The following is a 21,234-nucleotide window of genomic DNA, read 5'->3' as shown; positions in this document are numbered from 1 at the left end:
GACTTACTAGTTCTCCACAACCGAAGCTCTCTTCTTCTCTCTATTAGTTCTCCACAACGGTAAATGTAACCTCCAAGCTGACATGTTTTACCACTCAAATATGTCCACTCTCGAGTAGCAATGACCATCCCTTTCCACTGGTCCTCCACTAAGGTAAACAAATTAGGATAAAACTAAACCACTACTTCTCCATTGATTCTCAGATACATTTTATGACAAATCCTTTGGCACTCTGAAAGGGTGTCGGCTCTACATCGAAGTACACAAGTTCATGTTACATCACACTCAATATCATGATGTGTTTTCAAAAAGGTTTAGCTGTCTAGCTATAGCAACATCAATCGACAATTTCTTAGGCACTCAAATTAATTCTCGTATACGTGAGAGAAATTCAAATAAATTTTCTTCAAATAATTATGTTTCGTTATGAATAGAAACCGTTGATGATCGCACAGCTCCAGACTCATTAGTTGCTCAGTTACAGAACATCTTATGGAATCTTTTCTGATTCTTAATTTTTCACCTTCATCACCAGAAGTTTCTGTGCAAACAACGAGGATCATTCTTTTCTGTAAACCACGGTCGGATAGGCAGGATCCCACATGTTCTTCTTTACGTATGCCACGGTTTCTTCCTAGAGTTAAAATAGCAATAATCAATGGAGATAAGTTCGTGAGTAAGATATAACAAATGACAAAATTGAAGATTGATTCACACCGGTGTGAGCTTTTGAAGTTCCCGAGGGTCCATTTCACGGTACCCTTCAGCTAGATCTTCTGCTACAGCTTCCCTGACTACAGCAGCTGCTACTTCCTTGGTTATGTCCCTTATGCTGCAGCCATCATACACGAGCGAAGAGATGAATGCTTGGAGAGAAGAATGGAGAAGAAAGAAAAACTAAAAAAGAAAGTTGGGGAGAAAGATTTATAAATTGTTGTTTGCGTGGAAAGAAAATGACAGGATAGGACGTTTGGAAAATGGAAATGCTTCTTTTCAGAATTGGAAAGAAACTTTCTTCCTCGAAATTAACTACCATTTCTCCTCCTTCAATTACCACTTCCTCTGAGAGTTCATCCTGCCTTCCCTTCCATGAACACAGTCAACACAAGCTCATGATGCCAGAGTAGCACCCGAAGGAACTACTCGCACCAAAGCAGCTTGCAAGGGAGCTGTTCACAGTTACAGGGAGGACTAGGAGCTCATAGGGTTAAAATATTCTTTCACCAATCTCCTTCTCTCATCCCAAGTAAACAACTTTTTATCTTTCTTCCCTATCCACTTTCAGTCTGCCCTAGTAAACAAGCAGAGTTCGAAATACTAGTCAATATTTGGTACAAACCTGGATATGGAAGGATATATTATTCCGTTCAGAACTTCATCGTCTTTCATGTATCCAGCCAAACTGATCCATGTGTCAGGTAATGGTAAAAAAAGCATAATCGATAGAAAGACTCAAATCTCGGGTTATGGAGACTACCGTTCAGCTGCAGCCTGAAGCATGCCATCTGAAATAACCCTCGCTCCAGACAAAAGAGTGCCAAGGCCAATCCTGTAAGATAATGTGTTGTGTTAGAAACACAACTAATATAAGACGTTATTTTTTTTAAGTAAAAAGTCAAAACTCAACTGACCCAGGAAAAAGATACATATTGTTTCCTTGGTTACAGTGACCAATCCCATTTCCTGCAGAAATAAACAAGTCAAATTTTATGATCATCAAATGTCTAGCTGCTGCATAAACAAAATATAATCTTGTTGAAGAATCTGTCGGTCCCTAGCTACTTAAGCTATTAAACTATGATGGATAAGGGGTATAATGCGAACATTACAATCAATGAATGAAAACTTCATGAAAAAAAGGTATATCCGCTACCTTAACGACCCCTCTAGTGTCGGTCCCATGGATATTGAGAGAGGTCAATACAAGTACAGGCGTTAGGCGCATGGTGGAGTAAACCACAGATCGTCAGTTCATGAGAATCGACCAGAGATGTTATGCGTCCACCGTCTATGCTATGCCCTGAGGGCAATGAAAAAAATGAAAACTTTATGAAATTATGACAATGGCATGATGATCCTTATTGAAAACCCTAAGAACGAACTGATCATGCTTATCGGAGAAGGTATACCAATTGGCCCTTTATTGGTGATATGAGATCTAGGAAACACGAGTTGTCCATGACTGAAACCATAAATTTATCTCCTATCCTGCTCATAAACTAGTGAATTATAAATTACCATCACCAGAAATGGCAGTTCCGGGACAAAATCAAGCCTATTTATACTTGTCTTTTTGTCTTTTTGATTTCATTTACTTCTCCAGCTATTCACAAAATCAAGCCTATCTTATAAACAGGGAAGGGAATAGAAATATCAACAAGAGTGTGCAAATGCCTGCTGGCATATTATCTACTATGCTGTAGCTGACTTTTGTGTTGTTGTATAGTCAGCAACTCGATCATTTGCACATAATGCTTGAAAGAATACTCTGAATGAAAGTTCAAAGATGTTAAAAGAGAACAATTATATTCAACTGGTCAAAATTTTCTTCATTTGTCTCAAAGCAAGATTCCTTGAACACTTGAATAACAAAATATACAAAATCAGATTGCTTTGGTGCTTTAAGATCTGGAGCCTAAAGACTTTCTGAGAAAAACCAGACAACAATCAACCACCCTAGAAAAAGATGACTTTAGATCATGTCTAATTCCCAGTCAGCTGTATCAATTGTTTCTCAAAGCAAGGTACAGAACTTAGTTCAGCTATAACTCTAGAAATATGCAGCCCCATTTTTGCATCTAAATGCACAACCTCAGCTCGAGCTGGATCTAATGCACACTCATGTTTGATTAGAATCAAATTGGTTAAAGCTTGTGCACTTAATTCATAACTTACACATCAGCCAATATAAAGCACTTAATAACTGATGCGCCTAGGCAAAACATATATGCACCAGGATCAATTGTCCAGCCAACTTAACAGATCAGATTGGTTATATATATATATATATATATATGATAGTTTAGAAAATAAACCAAATTGCAATCAGACCAAAATGAAATTTTTGGATTTGATATTGGTTCATAGCAGAAATTGGCGATCAGTGAGAAATTATTTCCCTCTAAATATAACCAAAAAAGAAACCAATATCTTCCAACAAATTCAATCTGAAAGACATTCCAAGTCTAGAAATTTAGGTTCAACTGTGCACCAGAACAGTCTGTAGCATACATATAAGAATGAGAAAGAAGTTGTTCCTATTTACTTTTTGTAGGCACGAGTAAAATAGAAGTCATATCCACTATTAAAACTTTTTAGCTCTTGAGGTAATAAGCTTGTATCAATTGTATCCATATGCATATCTTTTCTTCTATAAAAAATAAAATAAGTACATAATCTAATGAAGGTCACAGGAAGAACTTGAAAACAAGGCATACCAAGATTGACGTCAGGGAACGGGCTTCCACTAGCAAAAACAATATGATCACCGACTATTGAAAAGGCTTCTTCCGGAGTGCATTCAGCTATTGAATTAAACCCAATGAAGTCAGATATAAAGTGCTTGCACAAAGAATATACAATATGAACTATTCGAACCATTTTTTGTTGGATTGGACATAGCAAAGATTGCAGGTCTAGTGGAGGATGACTCCTTGAAGGATTCTAAAACCTGAGTACAATATATTATTGTATATTAAAATGGGCTTCATAATCTTATACAGATTAGTACTAGTTGATTACTGAAAAATGCATCTGAGCAGAGAACATAAATTTATACCAAATTATGCTATAACAGAATAGAAAAGGCAACATAAGCACATAGATTTTCCTCCATTCCTCAGGCATCTTCTGAACCATCAAAAAGTTGCTAATTACTTAATTAATTTAACCCTTGATCTCCTAAACTTACATAAATAGGAAATACTAATCAAACCTCCATTTCTACAAATATTCATTCTTTAAAACTTTTTAAATTTTCTAAAAAAACCCCACCTTTCATTAACAGCTTTATCATCAACAAGAATCTTTTTGTCTACACTTTTATTCTACTCAATATAGGGTTTTTTTTCTAGTAACATGTATTAGTATAAAGAATGGACAATGCTAAATGTTGATATCTTATTTAAGTTGTATAACATTACTGTCAAATATATAATATGTGTTGTGTCATATATGATTTGCATCTTCAACTAGTTAATAGAGCAATGTGAATTAGGGAATCAGAAATGTTGGGGCATATTACCAGTTGCTATATAATGACAAAACTTTATTCTTTCACCAAATCTTGTTGTGTTTGAAAACTAATTGAATTGTAGTGCCATAAACTCCTGGGTTTTTATCCATATTGGAGACCAGAGAATTATATATATAGCTAAGGATCTTTGCATTCAGAAGGAAAAAAAATCTTTGCTTTCAGAAGAAAAAAAAAACATCTTTAGTCTTATTGACAAATAATTAAAGCTCTTTATTTGCTAAAAAAGGTTAAACAGATTTCTTATAGAAAGAAGTCACTTAAAATTGAGTTTACAAGAAGCCAGGCAGGGGTCTCTTCATTGAATTCTAGACAACACTCTGCTGCAACACACAGAAGTATCATATGTAACATGATAAAGGAAAAGAGGGTACATCTGGTTAAAAGCCATGGAAGAAGGTGAGTTTTTCATCTGGTTCCGTTGATGTATTGCATTCCTCTCGCCATCTTGTTTTCTAGTTTTTCATCTGTCACTTTCATCTATCATCTCCTTTCATTAATTACTAGAATGCCAATAGCGTTGGAGTTCATCCGGCTTTTTTATGATCAAAACAAAAGCCAGATGAGGGTGACACATGATTGGTGTTGGACTATTGGGTGGCATGAATGAAACAAGCATTTTTCATCTGTGGTAGCCCGTATCTGTTTGGTGCTAGCTTGGGAGAGCAGTTAATGTCCATATCTGGCAGTGGTTGCCGAGAATTTAATCCTTGAGTCTAATGTGAAATGGGAATGATTCCCATAAAAAAAAAAAAGGTGATAAACTAAAAGTGCATAGAGCAGCTTACAAACATCTGCCTTGCCTGACGATATAAATAAGAAGAAAGAAGTTCATGGAAGTTAATAGTCTAGATTAACAAAATTTGTCATAGATGTAATCAAAGTAACAACTAGAAAAAGAGAAGCTCAGTTCCTATTTCTACAAAAAAAAAAAAAAACAAATTGTGATGCCCCGGCCCGGGCGGGCCCCACCCGGACCGAACCGGGAATGCCACCAGAATTGCCCATTGGGTTGACGACTAGCTCCACAGACCACCGGAGGTCCTTTTAGCGTGCTTTGTCCTCACTCGCACGCACCTGGAAAACTTCTCAGGAGGTCACCCATCCTCAGATTTCTCCAAGCCAAACACGCTTAACTTTGGAGTTCTTAAGTTTGGGCTTTCAAAAAGGAAGGTGCACCTTGGTGATATGGTTAGTCCCATCTAACCTTTTAAGCCATACTTAACCAGAATCTCAGAACCAGGGTATTACAAAAATTGTTGAGACTACGAGTGTTGTTCTTTGAAGAACAAGTGATATATGTGGTTTTTCTACTGAGCAGAAAGAAAACATTGGTACCACAGCATAATACTTCACGTTGTTACTAAAGAATATTGCATACTTACTGCTACTTTTCCTCATCATCAGGGTTGGAAAGAGATTTTGTACTTCTTTTGTTAACCCATAAAATTAAAAGATCAATTGAGTTGAACATTTATCTCTATTCATGTTCTTAACAAATAAGATCAAGCATTCCCTACTTTGCTAGAAAAAACATGAATCGTACTCCATAATGCATTAGTTACCAAGGTCCAAAAGCCAAGCATTCCGATACATTTTGGATGACTATTCATCATCATGAGAAATGAGAGAATAAGGACAACAAGTTGCTCCAACATTCTTATGATTCAACTGTAAAATGTTCATGCAATTACCTAGTTAAGTGCATTCTAATTGCACATAGTTTTCACATACTTCCTGAAGAGAAAAGTTAGGAACTTCGATAAATTATCACTGCAAATCCAATAAATCTTTACCTCTTTGGAGAAAAGACCGCCAACAGCAGATAATCCAAGTAGAACATCAGGCTTCACTTTCTTAACCTATTTTATGATAACTGGAATTAACTGAGATGTTGCAAATTTCAAAAATCCTTAAAATACAAAACATGCTGATTTTATTATGTAAACTCAGGTGTCATGAGCTCGAGGTGATGAGTTTAATCTACAATTTCTTGTGCTTGTGTGCATAAAAGCATAATTTGTCTATAAATCAAAATGGTTGTTTTTTTATAGTTTTCAGACAAAATTCTACCATAAGCAAAATGCACCTTTCTGCAAATGAGTCAAATCACGTTTTGGAACGAGTTCACATAGTACTTGCCACTGCATCCCACATGTATATCAATTACTGATAACTTGGGGTTTGATGCATGGACCGCTGACTGCATGCCTTTTGACACTCATTCTACCACACTTTTGTCTACATGAAAATTCATTGGACTTTTAAGTGTTAAATAACATATCTTCTTAATTATGTTTATTTATGTAGGCCATATAGCTTTATCTGTATAACACAATATAACATGTGGACGTGCAATTCTTCAATGTTGTAATATTGTAAATGTATTTTTTCTAAATTTTGAGAAGACCTACTAAACATGAAAGATTCTTTTTTCCCCAAATCCTTTTGCTCAACTGAAGTTTGACATCCTTCCATTGACAAAGCTATCTTAACAGACAGCCTGCTCAAAGTGCTAGCTTATTGACTAAAATAAGCTAGCTTAATGGATGAACTAGTGGCTCCCTCTCTATGTGCCTTTCTTAAAGGGCAATCAAACTTAAGACTGATTTGTGATCAATAGTGAAATATCCACTACTGCTGCAGAAGAGGCATCCAAAGTGCCATGCTTAAATCCGATCTTGAAATGGCTCTTGATAGTGTAAATTAATCTTTTCTTGTTTGACTCAGTCAAGTGAGAGGTTTCCCTAAGTCTTCAAGTGAGAGGTTTCCCTTAGTGATTATTATGTTGGACTAATTCCATCTATATGATGGCATTATTAAAAATCCTGAAGTCGTTTTCTCCTTGTGTTGAAGCCCCTACAGAAATTTTATTCAACAAAGCTAAGACATGTTCAACCTTCTTAATAGAAAATTATCAATCAGGTCTATAGAGTCAGGTTTCAGGTTTCATAGTTCCTATCATGTCCACCATGGATGGAAGAATAGGTTCAATTTTTAATAAGCAGCTTCATAATGAATCAGAAAAGGTGATACTTACCACTTCAGCCAAGTTGGAGCCTTCATGAAGACCTTGACGCTCTAGTTCTTTTAGTTTTCTAGCAAATGGTAAAGCTTCAGGATCAATATTTGCACGGCTTTCTGTTACTAGACCCTAAGATCCCATGAAAATAAGATAAGCATTTCCTCATGTTCAACAGTTGAGAAACATGTATATAAGAAACAAAACTAACATTACAACATAGAATTAGGCATGCACAAAGTCCATTCGTGACTTAACAAAGAGATAGCTACATCATTAACATATATTTGTTTCCTAGAATACAGCTCAAGCTTCAGTGCAACAAATTAACATGCAAAATTATAGTTTATAATCCCCGTGAACAAACCATTCAAAGTAGAAGTCAGCAAGACAGAATTGCAGTAGGTCAAATTCCTTGTATTTTTTAGAAGGTAGCATGTTTTATTTTTTGCAATCAAGTGAGAAGCCAACATCATGAGATGCCTCCTAAAGTCATAGTAACTCAGATGCAGCCCGGGGGAACATTAACTCAGCACATACAATACCAGAAGTGATATTTAGTTCCATATTTGATGATATTCTGCATCGAAGCCAATGCAATAGCAAGGACTCGATGACTGATATCTTAAACTATTCAATAAATGCCTTGAACCATAATTTCCATATCTTACTAGATCACATCTTCAACTTAACACCAATAAATAATATTGACAAATGTAGACTTATATGAGCATGATTGAATATGGATGTTGCCTCATGATTGACCATGTAGGAAATAAGATTAACAAACCTTTAGTCATTTATTCCAATAACGCCAATAAGCTATCCAAGGATCACTTTGCTTAATACAGTGACAAATTATCATAAAAACTCCTCAAATGTGATGCAGGAGGAGATCCAAATTGATTTTTTAAAGTAGTTATTCGTTAATTTTTTAATTATATTTAATTTTGTCCTAAATTTTAGGAACCAAGTCTTGTTAGTTAATTTGAAGGGGAGCCTTGGCGCAACGATAAAGTAGTTGCTTTGTGACCAAAAGGTCACAAGTTTGAATCCTGGAAATAGTCTCTTGCAAAAAAGTAAGGTAAGGCTGGGTACAATGGATCCTTCCCCGGGACCGGGCTGCCCTTTTAAGTCTTGTTAGTTAATTTATCCTAAATCTTAGGGAATAAGTCTAGTTGATTATTTTTCTGTTTAGATTTTTTTTCGAGGGTTTTGAAAGCTATATAAACCTATGCTTAGATGATGTTTAGGACAAGTTATTTTGATATTGAATCAATTGGTTTCGCTTAAGCCACGTTACGGCTACATCTCTTTTATTCTTTTATTCCCGCTCTTGTTTTTTCGAGAAGGTTTTTTTAAAACCTAGCTTGAGCTACTTCTTATTTCGTTATTTCTCTCTTGTTTTCTCGTTAATTCCTCTAAAACATCACGCTCCAGGATAATCTATATTCTGATCGGCATCAGTTGGTATCAGAGCTCATTAAGATCCAATGGAGGGTCATCGTAGACATGGTCGTGGTCGTGGTCGTGGTCGCAACAGGCAGGTTCCGAATGAGGAAGCCCAGCACCGTGATCATAATATCCAGGATGTAATGATGATTGAGGATTTGCAGAAGCAAGTTGCGGAATTAATCCAACGTCTAGCAGCACGGGATTTTGAAGATCGTGAGATTTCTGATCATAACTCTAAGTCTACTTTTGAGAATTCATATCACCGTCGTGCTACGTACCGGGAACACCGTAGTCGACAGGAATGATATGGGGACTTTGGTTTCCAAGTTGATCTTCCTAATTTTTTTGGCACATTACAAACGGAAGGCTTCATTGATTGGCTCAACGAAGTTGAGAGGATTTTCGAGTACAAGGAAGCACCTAAACACGTCAAAGTAAAATTGGTCATTATCAAGTTCAAAGGCCAAGCCTCAGCATGGTGAAGCGATCACAAGAGAGACAATGTAAATCTAAAATCACCGATTGGGAAAAGTTGAAAAAACTTATGAGAATGGTTATGCGCAAACGTTGTTTCAACGACTCCATACATTGAGGCAAGGGGCTAGAACCGTCGACGACTACACAAAGGAATTCTATCAACTTATTGCTAGGAACGATTTCTCTGAAACCGAGGAGCAAACGACAGCGCGATATTTAGGGGGATTACGACAATCCTTACAAGATTCCTTGAGCCTCCACTCACTCTGGACTGTTTCAGAGGCTTATCAGCGAGCTTTGACGGTTGAAAAACAGTTAAACCGTAGACCAACAAATAAAAGCGATCAAAACAATCGAGTTGTTCGCCCTCAGGAGTTGCGCCCTTCCTAGCAGCCACCACAAGGTAATTCTAAGACCTCTATCAAGTGTTTTCGATGTGGTGAATAGGAGCATCAACTTATTGCTAGGAACGATTTCTCTGAAACCGAGGAGCAAACGACAGCGCGATATTTAGGGGGATTACGACAATCCTTACAAGATTCCTTGAGCCTCCACTCACTCTGGACTGTTTCAGAGGCTTATCAGCGAGCTTTGACGGTTGAAAAACAGTTAAACCGTAGACCAACAAATAAAAGCGATCAAAACAATCGAGTTGTTCGCCCTCAGGAGTTGCGCCCTTCCTAGCAGCCACCACAAGGTAATTCTAAGACCTCTATCAAGTGTTTTCGATGTGGTGAATAGGAGCATCAAGCTTTAGATTGTAAAAGATCTCTAAATCAAAAAACAAAAACTCTACTGGTTAAAGAAGACATGGAGGATGAATCTGAACAAATTGATGAGCCGATTTACGACGATGATATCGATGACGAGATTCTTTATGGAGATGGTCATGAGACTCTCATCGTACGCAAGAGCCTACTAGTCCCCAAGGAAGAATCAGAAGAGGATTGGCTAAGAACTAGCATCTTTCACACAACTTACACAGTTACAGACAAAGTTTGCAAGATGATTATTGATAGTGGAAGTTGTGAAGATATTGTATCTGAAGAAGCTATGCAAAAGCTACAGTTGAAGACGGATCGTTATCCAAAACCCTACAAGTTGTCATGGCTGAGCAAAGGGAGTGAGGTAACCGTAAATAGAAAGTGTCTTTTAACTTTTTCTATTGGCAGCAAGTATTACGATCAAGCACAGTGTGATGTTGTGTCAATGGACGCATGTCATATATTGTTGGGACGACCTTGGCAATATGATCGTAGCATCATCCACGATGGACGAAAGAACACCTACACCATCAGCATCAAAGGGAGCAATATCGTATTGGCTCCCCGACGAGAAGGAGCCCCTTCAAATTTGGTAACCAATAACTCTACACTACTTTCTATGTCCAGATTTTTGAACGAGATGAAGCACGAAAACATGGTCTATGCTTTGCTTCCTTATAAAAGCGATGAAATAGACCTAGACTCGGATCTACTAGGTGTAATAACTCCTATCCGACTTTACTGATTTAATGGTTGAAGACCTTCCTCCGGGACTTCCCTTATGAGAGACATTCAACACCAGATTGACCTCGTTCCGGGGTCAAGCTTACCTAACCGGCCGACATACCGTCTTAGCCCTAAGGATGCCAAAGAACTACAACGATAAGTTGTGGAGCTATTGAGACGAGGCTATATTCGTGAGCGTATGAACCCTTGTGTAATCCTTGCCCTACTTGTGCCAAAGAAAGACGGTTCATGGTGCATGTGTATTGATAGCAGTGCCATCAACAAAATCACGGTGAAATATAGATTTCCGATTCCTCACTTAGATGACATGTTGGATCAACTTTCCAGTTCAAAGATCTTCTCCAAGATCGATCTTAGGAGTGGATGCCACTAGATTCGAATTAAACCCGGAGATGAATGGAAGATCGCCTCCAAGACACAACATGGGTTGTACGAGTGGATGTCATGCCTTTCGGACTATCCAATGCACCTAACACGTTTATGAGATTCATGCATCAAGTCTTACGACCTTTCATGGGAAGATTTGTGATTGTGTACTTTGACGACATCCTCATTTATAGCCCGACACGAGCTTTGCACCTTGATCACCTCCGCACTATTTTTGAGAAGCTAAAGGCGGAACACTTGTTCATCAACAACAAGAAGTGTTCTTTCTGCACGACCTTAGTTTCGTTTCTTAGATTTATATTATCTACCGATGGTGTTAGTGCAGATTCATCAAAGATAAACACAATCTTAGAGTGGCCGCAGCCAAAAACCATTCACAACGTCCGAAGTCGTAGATTAGCCTCTTTTACCGCAGATTCATTCAGAATTTCAACTCCTTAATTGCTCCTATCACTGAGTGTCTCAAGGGGCGCAAGTTTAAGTGAACTAAAGCGGCTACAACTAGTTTTTAACTGGTGAAGCAAAAGATGACAAAAACTCTCGTTCTAACACTTTCATATTTTGACAAATTATTCGAAATAAACTGTGACGCATCTAGCATTGGCATTGGTGGTGTTCTGAGTCAATCAGGACGCCCTATTGCTTTCTTCAGCGAGAAATTATCTGGTGCTAAGAAAAATTACTCTACCTATGACTTAGAATTCTACGTTATTGTGTAATCCTTGAAACATTGGCGTCATTATCCTGTGCAGAAGAAATTTATCTTGTTCACTAATCATGAGGCTTTGAAGTGCATCAATGGCCCACACAAACTTAGTCGACACGCCAAGTGGGTAAACTACTTGCAGGAGTTCACCTTCACGCTGAAGCATCAATCCGGGAGTCTCAATCATGTTGCAGATGCTCTAAGCCGTCGTTCTTCCCTGCTTACTACCATGAGCATTAGGGTTGTCGGCTTTGGATCTTTCTCAGATATGTATATTGATGATCCCTCTTTTGGCAAGATATTTCAGGAGGTAAATAATGGTCTCTGCAATGACTTTATTTTGCACAATGGTTATCTATTTCATGGACTACAATTATGCATTCCGGACTGTTCCTTAATGCAACACATTATCAGTGAATTGCATAATGAAGGACACTTTGGCCGAGATAAGACTTTAGCCCTCATCTCTTCCGACTTCTATTGGCCCAAGCTAACCAGTGACGTAGCTCATTTTGTGGATCGTTGCTTTGTCTGTCAGCAATCTAAGGGAACTCTCACCAATGCTGGTTTGTATACTCCCTTACTAATTACCGAAGTATCTTGGTGTGAGGTTAGCATGGTTTTCGTATTGGGTTTACCTTGCACCCAACATACTGTAGATTCTATTCTAGTTGTAGCGGACCGATTCTTCAAGATGACTCACTTTGTGACATATAGAAAAATTATGAATGTTATTCGGATTGTCACCCTCTTCTTCAAAGAGATTGTGCGTTTACACGGTGTTCCGTAAACTATTACTTCAGATAATTTGTCCGTCAATTTTGGAAGACTTAATAGGGAAAGCTAGGGACGAAACTAAACTTCAGCAGCGCCTATCACCCTCAGACGGATGGTCAGACGGAGGTAGTGAATCGGAGCTTAGAAAATCTTCTAAGATGTCTCACAGGAACCAAACCAAAGCAATGGTACCTCAAGCAGAATTCGCATACAACAGATCAAATAACAGGACCACTGGTTTGGGTCCTTTCGAAGTTGTTTATGGACAAAACTCATCCGGAGTACTAGATTTAGTCCCTATTTCGCGTCCAGGACAAGCTAACCCCAAGGCTGAGGAGATGGCTGAGCATCTACGAGTTATTCATGAGTAGGTTAAGCGGGCTATTCAAGAAAGCAACACCAAATACAAGATTAGGGCAGATCAGCATCGACGTCAGGTTCTTTTTGACGTTGGTGATATGGTTTGGGATGTATTAACTCGTGACCGTTTCCCTGTTGGTGAATACAACAAGCTCAAAGATCGAAAGATTGGACCTTGCAAGATACTAGAAAAGATTAATAACAATGCATACAGGTTGCATCTTCCTGGTCATTTAAAAACTTCTAATGTTTTTAATATAAAACACCCAAGTCATTGTCCTCTGGAGTCGGATACACCCACCCTAAACTCGAGGACGAGTTCTCTTCAACTCCAGGCGATTGATGCAGGAGGAGATCCAAATTGGATTTTTTTTAAATAGTTATTCGTTAATTTTTTAATTATATTTAATTTTGTCCTAAATTTTAGGAACCAAGTCTTGTTAGTTAATTTATTCTAAATCTTAGGGAATAAGTCTAGTTTATTTTTCTGTTTAGATTTTTTTTTTTTTAAGATTTTGAGAGTTATATAAACCTATGCTTAGATGATGTCTAATCAATTGGTTTCGTTTAAGCCACGTTACGGCTACATCTCTTTTATTTTTCTATTCCCATTCTTGTTTTTTCAAGAAGGTTTTTTTAAAACCTAGCTTGGACTACTTATTTCGTTATTTCTCTCTTATTTTCTCGTTAATTCCTCTGAAACATCACGTCCTAGAATAATCTATATTCTGATCGGCGTCAAAATGATAATAAATATCTGGCTTATTCTCTGTCTACAGGAGCAAAACACAACATCATAGTGTTTCCCCTCTTATATATGCAATAGTTAGCCTGCAGTAAAATCTATGAATAGGCAATAGAAAATTTTCTATTTGTTTTCAAAATTCAAACAAAGCAGGCATGCCCTTCAGCATTATCAAGAGAAGCAATAACCTCATACGTACCATGGCATCAACAACCCAAAATTGACTCCTAGCACTTTCAAAAGCACTTTCAGTATTTCCCAACAGCCTTGCCATAGTTTTCCTAGCAGCATTGAGAACTCCAATTCCAGCGCTATAGAATAAGAGAACAAGATTAAATTTAATAAAATATACTTGACACAATCTTATCTTGATAACAAACACTAAGAATGCAACTAATATATGTGTCAACTAATTGAAAAGGCAACTAGATAAACTCTAGGTCATATGATGATCTTACCAAAAAGATGATCAATTTAAAGTTTAATCAACGAGTCAACCTTTCACCATCTGTCACTGATCAAATTGAGATTGATCTTGCTTGAACTACCCAACCATTGAGATTGATCTTGTTATCTTGCTTATCCATTATGTTTTATTTGCCTGCTTGAATCTTTGATATCTGTGCTTACATTAACTAGCGAGAGAGAGAGAGAGAGATCGTCAAAAGTATCCTATGAACATTCAGACATATCTATATTGCCTGGAGGAAGAAATAGAAGCCAACTTGAAAACTCCAAACTTGTAAAATCCCAAAAAGGCAATTCAATTTACTTAGCCTTACTACCAGCTGAATAGAACGACCTTTATGTTTGATGACTGGATTATTTGTAAAAATGCAGTAATTCAGCTTTGGGTATCAGTTAATCACCCACGTAAAGTGTTTGCTTGCAGTTCAGTTTATATTGATTCCCAAACATTGTCGCATTTTGCTTCACAATCTATAAAATGTTCGATTCAGTTTGATTCTTGTGTTTTTTCCGTTTTTAATATAGTGTTGCATATCACGAGTTGGTTTCTAGAATTTGTTCTAGTAGAGATAGAAGAAAAAAATGTGTGATAGGCCTTGTCATTGGAGGCAGATAGAAAATGGGGGTGAATGGAGGGGGGTGTGGGAAGAAACCTTCCAAAAGTTGTTACTCGGGATGGACAAGTGACTGGCTAGAAACCTTGAAACTAGTAAAAGTTATCCTCTTATTAAGTTCTCGCTTGTTTGTCTCAATTGTGCCATGAACCACAAGTGCTTCGTGCAAGTGTCTGATGCCACTAAGTACCTGAACAGCAGCGCCACTCACCAACCGTTCATGCTGCAGAGAATACTGCTAGCCTACAAGGCTACTTAACTCGGCATGCCTGCTGTTGCCTGCTGTAGGTGGTGAGTGGAAGAGATCAGAATAGAGAAGAGAGAAGAAAAGAGATTGAGCAAGCAATCATTTTTAGATTCATCAATATCTCATTTTTTTTATATGATGACTGGTGTAGGAAGAAAATGATGTTTTTGATCTTTCCATCTTTTCTCTCTCCAAATCAACATCATTCTGAACATAAAGAGAAAGAGCCATTGATGATCGCTCCATATATTTTGATCTTCCATCGTATTCTCTAATTTTCTTATCTCTCTTCTTTTCTCTCAAGTAAATAGGACAAACTAAAGAGGGAGAAGATGTGAGGAATAAGCATGTATCCAAGCATCTATTCGATGAAGTACTAATAAAAAAGGCAGTCCGGTGCACGAAGATCCCGTCATGCGGGATTCCAGGGAGGGATCCATTGTACACAGCCTTACCCTACTTTTTGCAAGAGGCTGTTTCTAGGATTCGAACCCGTGACCTTTTGGTTACATAGCAACAACTTTACCGTTGCGTCAAGGCGCCCCTTCTATTCGATGAAGTACTACAATCAATAAATCATAGATGGATAAGAAAGACAAATTTATGATGAAATTAGGGCCCGGTGATGTGTGAGTTTCCATCAAAGAGAATAGAGGAACATATGTATCCTTCAGTCTTCTACTTTTACGAACCTGCACTTTCTTTTTCTTGTATTGGTCAATTAAAAATAATCTTCCTTGTTTTAAGAAAAATACTGTCTGCATGGTCATGAGCCTGGGCGCTGCATTGTGCTAGGGAATTTTGATTTGGCCTCCTGTATCAAAGTTAGGCTATTAACAAGAGATAGAGTTAGTAAAGGCGAACCGGAGACACATGACGGTTCTTGCTTAGGCATATGCAATGAAGTAGGCAAGCACTTGGTTGCCACTAGCAGTAGCAGCCCAATACAGGGAAAGAAGAAGTGATAGATAGCAGTAGCACTTAGCTGCCAGACTTGGATGCAGGAGGCAAAGGTGCAGGTGTTGATTTTATTGCTTACTAAGGAGACTGTGTGTAGATGATGGCATGGACCAGGCTGCTTAGTTAAAGTGCAATGCTCTTGAAGATGGGTGAATCTTAGCAGCTAATGGTGGTTGCATGCATGATAGAAGCATAGTTCATCTTACTGGAGATAATACGTACGATAGACACAAGCACAAAAGCATCACCCTTGGTTGGATGAGGTACGGGCTCACACTCTCAGATTGTTAATAGAGAAGCCTAATTATTAATTCTTCTTTTGAAAATGTTTATTATTAGAATAATCGAAGTATAACTTGAGGGATGATGGATGGAGAAGGGGAGGAAAGCCATGCCCACTAATGCACGATGTCCCCATTGAATAGGGAATTGAAGTGGAAACACTAGAAACAACTGAATCTTAGGATTCGGTCCTCTTAGATACCAAGTTAAAAGTATAACATATTATCATTAAATAGAAAGAGGATATGAAACCAATCTATAATACACAAATATAGTAAATAATGACTACATTATGTGGGGTCAGTTATATGCTTTAACAAAAGCATTGCAAATAATTAGAGACTAGGTATAATAAGATACAATGATAAACAAAGAAAGAAAGGCAATCTATATCAACAAAGATGATCACTATGCTAGATTAACATCAAACAAGAAATAACCAGTTGCCAAAAAGAAACTCATAGCATGAAATGACAAAGATGATAAGAGACCTTCCAGCACCAGCAACAACAATCTTTTGCTTGGGGAAGTCTATCATTGGCCTTCCTTGAGCTCTGACAGCTCCTAAGAGACCAGCTATTGCAACCCCAGCAGTTCCCTATGTCATATGAAGGTCAAACCGGATTGGAAGTTCCCCAAATTCAACATGAAATAAATATTGATGTACAATAAAAAGCATTGGCATCCAAGCAATGGAATGTCTAGCCTTTCATGTATTCCTTTTAGAAATTTCAAAGTACAAAGGATCCCACGCTAACAGATCAAAACTGGAAGGCACAAGTATGGTAAACCTACCACTATGTGATGGTAATGCAAGTTATAAGAACTGAGTAATAATGTAATTAGTGTGATGTAAGGAAAAACATTTGTGAGCTTAAAGAACGCATCTATACCACAAAATCACTTTTCTGGAACAATATAAATGCACATCAAGATCTGAATAAAAGGAGGTCAAAACACACAAAAAAAAATAGTGATCTGCCTTTGAGGACAAGCTCTCAGTCTGAACAAAAATGAGGTCATTTCTATCCGAATGAATGGAGTATGATAATAATTTCCCTGGACGAAATGATGTCAACTCATGGTGAGTAGATTAATACACATTATGGAGGTGGTATTGAGATGCTTCCTCAATTTAGTCTACTCTATCAAGGCAAGGAAATAGTCGGTAGCTGAAGCCCTAATTCTCTTGGGCCTTAACTTCGCTCAGGTAGGCTCATTCATGGCTACAACATCAGATCAATAACTTGTATAGGACTATGCCGAATCAAGCCTATGGATTAGTAGATCTAAGTTGAACAGTCATCTAATCGCAAAGCAACAATCTCTCCTAAGGTGCCTCATAAATCTACCTGAATTAGAAATATTTATTTCCATTTACTTATATCAATAATTTAAGTGGGCTAATAATTTCCTAGGACGACTTGTATTTAGAGAGTTGTTTGAAAGAAACTTGCAGGATGGTAGCTACATGAATGTACAAGGACAAACTTTGACAAGGAAAAGAAAGTGGTAGAATTACTAACAAAAAGAAATTGCACAGGACATCTGTTCAATCAAATAGAACACCTAAGAAACAACACAGACATAGCGCTTAGGCCAAAATTACTATTTGATCACTTGATAGAATTGGACAACATGCTTTGCTCACACGCAGCAGGTTAGTGCAGGTTCTCATTTGCATTTAATAGAAGGCAAAGAGGATGAAAACTTCAAGACATTTGATCTAGATTTTCTGCAATATGGAGTGTGATATAACTACGGAAGGTAGGGTGACTAGATGTGAAGGCGAGTGAAATCATGATATATGAAAAACCAGGTGATGAACAGTTCTTAATTTTTAAAAACATATATAATATCCATTAACTTAGGATCAAGATTTGAAATGTTGAGCCAAGATGGCGTTTAGGTTCATGGGCCACTCAAGACGGAGGTGTGTCAAACACAAGAAGAGGTAGAAAATGGGGGAAGGAGAGGAGGAAGAAGAGAAATACTCGCTCCATTTCAGGAATTGATGATGGAGCTGAGAGATACACAGACAAGCAGAAGGGGGGAGGAGTGAGACATAATGAAAGTCATCAGAGCTTTCATGAACTCACTACCTCACTAAGAAGCCCTCACCAAAATGTTGTGAAGTCGCAAGACACTTGACTTGAAGTTGTGAAGCTGCGATGCTGTCACCATGAAGTTGCATAGATACAAGTCCGCGTGAAGCCACAAAGCCCTCACCGTTGGATCATGCTCAATCAGGACCTTGACATTATTGTACTCGCGTGGAAGACCTCGCCACCTCATGAAAATTTTGTAGATCTTTCTGGGAGTCATCATTGACCTCACACCGTGTTGCTAGAAAAAATGTGTGCCTTAGTGGAAGACCCTGGTGTGTTGTTGTCATCGCGGAAGAATAGCAAAAGTGTTTCAAGTGTTTTCCGTTTTCCACATGCTGGTCGACCAACCAAACAAAATGTTTGGCCCATGTCTCCTCATGTTCTTCCTTTTATGGTTAACTGTCTTCTTCTTTCATGCTAACCACTATTAATCCATACCAAATGTGTCATGCAGGTAACAACTGGTGCACTGCAGTTGAACCACCACCAAGAAAAGCATCAAAAGGCAATTAACTTTTTAAACTACCTAAATGTTAGAGAAGCACTCTTCAGCAGATTTCAAAAACAAGAATGCTTGAAGTGGTGTACTTGTTTTATATTTACCTGAACATCATCATTGAACATTCTATAATTGTTCCTATAACGCTGCAATAATTTGAATGCCCACTTGCTTTGGAAGTCTTCAAACTAAAAATAAGAGGAAATAGGAATGTTAAAGACAATTGACCAGAATAGATATTGTCACAATAGCAGTAATTCCAATATTACCATTTACCTGCACAATTACATGTGGCCACCGGGTGAAGACAGCTTCCATAAATTCATCAATGACTGAAATGTAATCCTCACCATCAAGACGATGCTCTTGAAGTCCTAAATCTATATGATGATCCATTATGCACATAGAACAGCAATTAAACTATGAAACCGTTATCAAATATTCAAACAATGTTAACATGAAAAATCAAATCATCTCAAATATTTAAGGAGAAAAAAGTCCAACTGCAAAGTACATGATTTGGTTTTTATTAGATACAATAATCAAAGACCATTCTAAGTGAAATTTTGTAAATTGTTTTCATTCTTTACTATAAATTTAAAGCTTAGATGATTCTCCTCAAGAAGTAAAATAACATCAATATTACAAAAATATTGAATAAATATTCAAAGAATGTGAAGGGTTTATATAAAATAGCCAACATTAAATAGTTGGTATAAACACAACTTTATAACGATGATCATGGATATTATAATATTACATTATTTTTGCAATATAAATAAAGAAATATTTAGGATTAAAATATATTGCAGTAAATTATTTAATATATCAATGTTCTGTTAAATATAATACATTTCAGTGTTTCTCACTCTTGGTGCACTTATATTCAACTCTCCTTTATCAAATGCCTCGGCTGTAAAAATTATCTTTTATCATGAGTTTGGTAAAATCATTATAGATCTTATTGCACCATTTAGCTCAATGGAAGGCAATATCATTAGCAATACTAATATGGCATCCATTAGCAATACTAATATCATTATAAAACTTAATATACAGAATTTTCTTTAGTCTTCCTTCACACCTAACATGATAAACACCTTTCGGTGGGAGAAAAAAAGTTGAAAGATTACACGACTTCAGGTGTTACCAGGTAGACTTCAATCAATGACATGAATATGCCAGAATGATTTAGAAGTTGATATATCTGTTCCCACTATAATTTTTATTTCTATAACAATGGATTATGGATCTTTACACGGCTCAGAGTTCACCTACATATAGCTCTCTTCTAACATGTTTTTTTTGAATGTAGAGTATGATAGAAGATTCTTACAAAGTGGGTCACGAAGGAGCTTCTCATTATTAGTTCCAACATCAATCATCACAGGAAGAACCTACAGTGAAAGAAAAACATTGAATGGAGAAAAGAGGGTGCTGCTGACAGATTTGTTGAAATCATATTTTAAATGAGGCAACTAGCAAAAGAAAGAAAACTATCATAAGGAACTATGAGAATATATTGGAATAGGGAGTGAAATCATTCAAATAATGGTAAAGACAAATCTAAAAAGTAAGAAACACTGATTCCATTTGCAACCAAAGGAAATGTGAGAGATGCCACCCTCCTGATCAAAGTTTTGACTAAAACATATTCCATATTTTTCTGCCTATATTGCAGACAAGAAGTTGATGCTAAGACTGACCATCTTAACCAAATGCTACATGTCAGATGCAAAAGCTATAGAAATCAAACTATGCCAATAAGCACTTAAAAACTGTACACCACAGTTCTTCCCACATAACAATATTTGGGACTGAAGTATTACAGATAAAGAATGTAGCAACTTGACATGAAAGCACATTGCTGATATTATGTCCAAAATAAGGCAGTTAGATCGTACAAGGGCTTAAATGGTTTCATGTGAATTCAATATTGTTCCATTTCTATGGATGCAAGGATGAAATTCTACCTTCACTAGATCAGATAAGACTAGGCTTCTACAAGAAAAGTTTTAGCTTTTAACCAGGCAACCTTACACCAATTACAATGATATGATTTTTCAACATTACTGCTAAAGAAAACCTGATGAACAGAGACAATGGATCATCCTTCACAACCACCAAAATCTTACATAAAGCTTAGCATACTAGTGGTATCCAATGATTTTAATACTCAATTAAGTTTCCACATTAAATTCAGTGGACATAGTTTTCCTCTTTGCATCGCCAAACTAGAATCAACCTCATACAAGCTAATATAGTTATGTGAGATAAGGTGAAAGAATTAGTGGTGTAATGATAATGCAATCATTTAATCAGGGATATCTTTCTTATTTCTGAATCATAGTTTGTTCAAGGGAT

The 21,234-nt window shown here is 37.1% G+C and overlaps 1 protein-coding gene across 1 annotated transcript in view; it reads right to left on the bottom strand.

The window, feature by feature from the left end:
- Positions 1-352: 352 nt before the first annotated feature.
- LOC122041362 (NAD-dependent malic enzyme 62 kDa isoform, mitochondrial-like) overlaps positions 353-21,234 on the bottom strand; it is a 34,832-nt gene continuing 13,950 nt past the window's right edge. The window contains exons 6-19 of the mRNA XM_042601006.1: positions 20,207-20,267; positions 19,147-19,250; positions 18,975-19,058; positions 16,755-16,861; positions 13,892-14,003; positions 7,293-7,406; positions 6,049-6,114; positions 3,598-3,670; positions 3,438-3,524; positions 1,632-1,683; positions 1,478-1,549; positions 1,340-1,402; positions 718-832; positions 353-634 (exon numbers count right to left, since the gene is read on the bottom strand). Coding sequence (XP_042456940.1) covers positions 560-634; positions 718-832; positions 1,340-1,402; positions 1,478-1,549; positions 1,632-1,683; positions 3,438-3,524; positions 3,598-3,670; positions 6,049-6,114; positions 7,293-7,406; positions 13,892-14,003; positions 16,755-16,861; positions 18,975-19,058; positions 19,147-19,250; positions 20,207-20,267 — 1,185 coding nt within the window. The 3' untranslated portion in view covers positions 353-559. The remainder of the gene's footprint in view (positions 635-717; positions 833-1,339; positions 1,403-1,477; positions 1,550-1,631; positions 1,684-3,437; positions 3,525-3,597; positions 3,671-6,048; positions 6,115-7,292; positions 7,407-13,891; positions 14,004-16,754; positions 16,862-18,974; positions 19,059-19,146; positions 19,251-20,206; positions 20,268-21,234) is intronic.

The sequence above is a fragment of the Zingiber officinale genome, chromosome 2A (genome assembly GCF_018446385.1).
Source record: "Zingiber officinale cultivar Zhangliang chromosome 2A, Zo_v1.1, whole genome shotgun sequence".
Classification (NCBI taxonomy): domain Eukaryota; kingdom Viridiplantae; phylum Streptophyta; class Magnoliopsida; order Zingiberales; family Zingiberaceae; genus Zingiber; species Zingiber officinale.
The sequence above is the reverse complement of the archived record's forward strand: the minus strand, read 5'-3'. Positions and strand labels throughout refer to the sequence as shown.